A 6,000-nucleotide genomic window follows, 5' to 3' on the forward strand; every position below is an offset into this window, starting at 1 on the left:
TTACCTTCTAAGATACTACACACAAAATAAGTATGATCTTAGTTACAAATAATTCTATAAGACTATCTTTCTGAATTACTTTTAATCAAGATATAGTTGCACATTAGTTTCTGTCATTTTAAACATATTCCTTGCTCAAAGTAAAATTATTCCAAGCAGACTGTTTTCAGGTGAGAGGAAGCAACAACAAAGTGTAAACAAAGAGCAACACAAACTGTTCCTGCCACAGTCAGCGTTAGCACTGCCTCCTTCACTGCTTCAACTCCTCACACAGGAGTTCTGATCCTCTGACTGGGTAAGCAAGCAAATCCATCAACACACTGTCATTTCCGTCACCCTGACTCTTCCTATCCCAAACTGAAAATGCAGCTCAATAACCACCCCTTAGCCATTACAACCTTGTTCCCACTGCCAAACTCAGGAACCAGGTGTTCTGAATAACAATAAATAAATACATATTCCTGGGCTATAGAGTTTAAGAACTGTTACTTATGAGACAAACTATTCTTTTGAATTTGTGCAGTACAATGAACATAAACACACTTTCATTCAAAAGTATTTTAACTTCAACTAGTTGAGAACTTTTCTTAACTCTCTTAATATCAATTTTAAAGTAAAAATTTGCAAACTTCTACCCATACATAATATAAAGGAAACCACTTACTAGTACATGACAGCAGATCATAATAGCTAAATGACATGAATACATCACTGCTGTCAAAAAGCTCTGATGTCAGCCTTAAATACATTTTTTCCCAAATGTTCATTGCATCATATATACATACCATGGGAAATAAGGTCCAAAAAAACATTTCTTTTTCAGCAAATATTTCCCAGACCAAGTAAGGATTTTCGCAGTTACAAAGCAAGGGAAGTTTTAAAGAAAAACCTCTTAAAGTATGTAAGTTGAAAATATCAAATACCCCAAAGTATAGAAAAATGGTATGAAACTGTATTATTAGAAGTACTCCAATAAGGCCAAAAGTCAATGAACTACCAAGCAAGTAATTATTAACTTCACAGACAAAGTGAGAACGCCCTCATTACAATAGTGTATTGTCCCAAATATTTAACTTAGGCTCACATTTGAACCTAGGCTTTTTCAAAATCCTCACACTAGGTTAAAACCACTACCCATTTTCTACAGGGGTTCTACCATTCGGGTGAAGTCTCATACATAGTTCTCGTTCACACATTCAAGAATTAGCTTATGAGAGGAGAGAGGTGTTTGGAAAAAGCGAATTGTCTCCAAAGTCTCCTTTTAGGTAAAAAAATCTAGAAATGACTTAAAGGCTGGAAGCAGAGCTTCCATTTCATTTCATCTTGACTATACCCTGCCAAGGGCTCAATTCAGATTAACTGGCCAAATTACAGTTAGGGATATACACACCCCACCTTTTAACATTAAAAAAAAAAAAAAAATCACAGCACAAGCCAGAGATTGGGACTTGGTGGCTGAGCAAAGTCTAGCAAGCTGTCAAGATTCAGTGACTTCCCATGGTGGCAGAAAGGCTGAAACACGTTCTCCATACGCGCATGGTGACTCCCTGTATCTCCGCTCCCTGCTGTCCACAGCAGAAGAGTCTGACTGAACACTTCGTTCTGCCGGGAAAAACCAAGGAACCCTAGGAGTCCTTCCAGTCTATGTATGGTTCTACCTAGCCAGCTCTGAACCAACAACGTTCAACACCCATTCACAGGGGCCGGGGATGGGGGGCGGGGGGAGGAAGAAAAAAAAAAAAAAAGACAAGAAAGCAGTGAACTGTACCTTGCTCTCCCAAAAGGAAGTACCATAATTTAAGTAACAAACCAACCTGTGTCTGTGTTCGTCGGGTCCATGGATCAGGAAGACTCCGGGGTTTTTAGCTCCTTTGCCGGCATCTACGTGAGGAATTAACACATCTTCTAAGCCCAGATCAAAGCGTTTGTGTTTTGAAGAGTCTGGAAGGAAGAAGAATGCCCCAAAACACAGGGTGATGAAGGCACTAAGGATGAGGAGAAGGATAAACTTCTCCGAGAGTCTCAAGGTAGCCCTGTGATGTGGGAAGGAGGGCGGCCCCAGGTTCAAAGGTGGTATCCTACGACCAGAGAGGGGCAGCAGCGCTGGGGTAGTCATCGTTTAGGCTCTTGGACGGAATACTTTATAAAGTTCTCATCTTATATCAAATGTACAACACATCGAACCGTTTCTCAAAACCTCGGCCAAAAAAAAAAAAAAAAAGAATAAACTCAATTTTCCTCCTCTCAAAGGGTTGTTGTGCTTTTTTTTATTATTATTATTATTTACGAGGCCACCTCTTTCACGCTCTCCGATTACATCCAGAAGCCCGGGTGACCTCCCAAGCGATCGTTGATTTCTGTCCCGTCAGATCTTCTCGCCATTTGGCTCTCAGTGCCTCACCGGGTGATCGCGAGTCTCCTCTTCATTCCCGAGAGTGGATCGGGCGAGCCACACTGCAGAGAAGCTGCAAGGTGGGTTCTGCCATGCCCGCGCCCCGGCGCGATGCTCAGAGGCGGTTGCCCGCCCCGGTAGGCGCCCGGCGAAGACGACGAGTTGCAGCAGGTCGGTTCCACTCGGCCCCCTCCGGAGCCTCCTCCACTCCACCGCTCCTCAGCCTCCGCGGCTTCCAAGCAGCGGCGCCGGGCGTAGCAGCGGCGACCCTCAGCCGAGGCCGCGAGGGCGACGGCGTCCCGAACACCACAGCGCCCGCGCCGCCGCGCGCTCTGTCAGGAGCGGAACTTCCTCCTCAGCCGAGCGGCCGCCCCCACCCGGCTCCTCCTCCTCCTTCTCTTCCTCCTCCTCCTCAGCTAGCCCCGCCGCCCGCTTCCCGGCCGAGCCCAGCCGCGGCGGCCGAGCCCCTGCGCCTTGGCGGCGTGCGAGGTAGCCGGGCCGCGGCCCTCGGACCGACAGCCCGGGGCCGGCGCCGGCTCATTCCTCGCACCGCCTGGGAGAGGCGGGCGGGCGGGAGGGCGGCCGGTCGCGCGCGAGCGAGCAGCCGCGCCTCGGGCGGCCGCAGGGCGGCTCCGGCAGGGCCCGGCCTCGGGTGGCTCGCACGCTCGCGCTGGCGGCGGCGCGGGTCCGCGGCCCTGGGCTGGTCCCTGGCCTGTAGAGGCCCGAGGAGCACGGAGCGGCTGCGCGGCTGACACCGGTTGGGCCGAGCGGCTCAGCCGTGGGGGGCGCGGGCCGGCTAGCGGCCCCGACTCGCGAGTGGGCGTCCCCGGGCGGCGGAGTGTGAGGTGCGCGCGCACGCTCCGGGCCGCCGCGCCCCTCCCCCGCCCGCCGGGCCGCTCGGGCCTGGCCGCTGCCGGGAGCCCCGAGCCCCCGGAAGCCCCGGCGGCCGGACGAGGAGGACCAGGCGCTCGGATCGCGAAAGTGGCGCTGGAATGTGGGGTTCCTGGGACTGACGGGTTACGGGGGGCCAAGGCTGATGCCTGCCTCAGTGAACAGTGACTCCGGGCCGGGGTTCAACATCAGGGTCTCAAACTTCCACGCGAGGCTGGTTGAAGAAGGAGGTGGCACCGGCCACGTGCCGGATTCGTGTTAAAATGGCAGCCTTGCGCTTTCTACTGGGTTCCTTTCTGAGGAATCGGGCTACCTAGGTCAGACAGGAGATTCCTGGTGGTTCAGTCCCAAGGACACACTCTATAGTCATCTTCACCACCACCACTACCATCCCCCCGCAAAGATAATAAAGATGAATGAATGAGCAGGTGTTAAAACCCAAAAGGCTACAAAGTGAGCTCCAGGACAGCCAGAGCTATAAAGAGAAACCCTGTCTCGAAAAACCAAAAAAAAAAAAAAAAAAAANAAAAAAAAAAAAAAAAAAAACCAAAAGGACAATATTGTTGAAGTTGAGGCTTGAAACAATCTGAGTCAATTCTGTTATCTATAATATTGAGAAGAACCAGGTTGTGATAAAGAAACCTTAGCAATGCATATGTATTCTTGCATCTAGTTTGCGTTTAGCTTTTTTTTTTTTCCTTAAATTTACCTTCTGTTCCTTGCACACATCCTAACTGGTAGCTGGCAATTGGAGAGGAGGCCCATAAATGGCAGGGGTGGGAAGTCAGCCTTTGAAATCAAGGAAAACTTCATATCCCTTGGCAAGATTTCAGAACTACATTCCACTAGGCATTTCTAGAAGCTCTGCAAACCCTACCTTCCTACCACAGGACAAAAGAAGTCATTGGTTTACAAAACAAAGCCAGCACAAGATGTAAACGTGTTCCCAAGGGCCACCGCTGGATCCAAAGTGAATGAGATTTGAGTGAGACACGTGAATGGATGTTAGAAACTGCGGAGTTCATACAGTGTGTCTGTCTCATAGATCTCTAATGTTGAGAGCCCAACCAAAAGGAACACTGTGCTCCGACAGTTGAGGTCACTCATTTCCACGAGAAGATGGAGGGAAATAAAACACCAATCTCTGAACGAGACAGCAAGTTGTATAAATCTTGAGAAGTTATTATTACCTAGCTAACACTACAGTTAGCTGCAAGAAAAATTTACCAAAAGCAAACGTTCTACAAATGTGACATTGGAAGTTCCAGTCTTATAGCTGACGAGTCTTCTGTATGCCTTGTCCTCTTTCTTGTCCCTGCCTATTTTTCTCTGAGAGATTAAAGTGTTAATTTTACAGATTTTTGTAGATACTCAAATACAGCCAACTATTTTGTCACACTCCTACACTAGCCTCCAAACCATTACCAATTCTTCCTCCCTTCTCCTTTTGCCCCCTCCCCTCTCTACCTCTCCAACTCTCCCTCTGTCTTCTTCCCCTGTCTCCCCTTTCCATTTTCTTTCACTTCTAAAAAGAAGGTGTTAAAAGAATGTTTTTTAAAAAACAAGCTGCAAATGTATTCATTATGGTTACAAGTATATAAGAATATGCATATAAATATAGTAAAGGGAAATATTTAGAAAAGATTATAATTCTTAAGACATTGGTGTTATATATAATTTTCCCCATGTGTTCTGTTTGTATTGCATTTATAATTAATTAAATTAAAAATTTATAAAGAATGGTACTTGAGAAAGTTAAGGTCAAATTTCAGGAGGTGGATCCAGTCAGACCAGGATGAACACAGACTGATCCCTCCATGTGAGGGCAATCCACAGAAAGCAGAGAAGGTGAACTGGGGTTGGGGTAGGGGGTAAGTATTCAACAAAGAGGAATTTCATTCCAGATGCCTAAAGAGAATATTTCATTTTCAAAGCTTAGTTAGGCTTTGATCAAAGATGTAGACAAGGTTCCAAAGTGGCAGATAAAACAGTAATTTCCCTTTTACAAATCTATTTAAGTTAATTCATATTTTACGAGATCAGAATTATTAAATGTTAACAAAATAAAATGTATCCTTACAGGTTTCAAACTGATAGGACCATTCCCGGGATCCACTTAAGCACTGCAATATCAAAGTTCCTTGTGTGTGTTGACTTCATATTGACTCTTCATTGTTTACAAAACAAAACAGTTTTGACCTTGATCCAGGCTTCCTAGATGAAGTATCATCACCTAGCCCTATTTTAAGCAAAACTCAGGGATGGGGAGAAGCAGGGGGTAAGGCAAAAAGACAAGCTGGGTTTTTATTTACTTACAGAACCTGTTCCTTCAGCATTTCAACTGGTTTCCAAGGTTTCCAAGAAAGATGTCAGCTGAGAAGTTACCAGGTGTTCCCAGAGTGAATGCCTAGAGAAATAACTAGGCTCCCGCCTTGCTCCTTCCACTCCTATTTGCATCTAGAAAGCATTTTCCTCGAAGATCAGGGATAATTTGTAGTTCGAAGCTATGAAATTTTTAGGTTAGTTGCATGAAAGTTAGCAAGCCCAAATAAGCCTAGGCAGATACTCTGGGCCTAAGGATGTACAGCTTCCTCACTTCCTTATAGAAGATGAATTTGTTGAACTACTACTGGGTGATAAATCTACCAGTGACCTTGCAGTTGTGTAGGAGAATATGTGTGTGTGTATATATATATATAACACACATATGCAGGCAA

The 6,000-nt window shown here is 46.3% G+C and overlaps 1 protein-coding gene across 1 annotated transcript in view; it reads right to left on the reverse strand.

The window, feature by feature from the left end:
* Positions 1 to 2,912, reverse strand: part of Man1a2 (mannosidase alpha class 1A member 2) — a 122,730-nt gene extending 119,818 nt beyond the window's left edge. Inside the window, exon 1 of the mRNA XM_021157562.2 lies at positions 1,815 to 2,912. Within this exon, the coding sequence (XP_021013221.1) occupies positions 1,815 to 2,116 (302 nt within the window). The 5' untranslated portion in view covers positions 2,117 to 2,912. The remainder of the gene's footprint in view (positions 1 to 1,814) is intronic.
* Positions 2,913 to 6,000: the final 3,088 nt, after the last annotated feature.

Source organism: Mus caroli, chromosome 3 (genome assembly GCF_900094665.2).
Source record: "Mus caroli chromosome 3, CAROLI_EIJ_v1.1, whole genome shotgun sequence".
Taxonomy (NCBI): domain Eukaryota; kingdom Metazoa; phylum Chordata; class Mammalia; order Rodentia; family Muridae; genus Mus; species Mus caroli.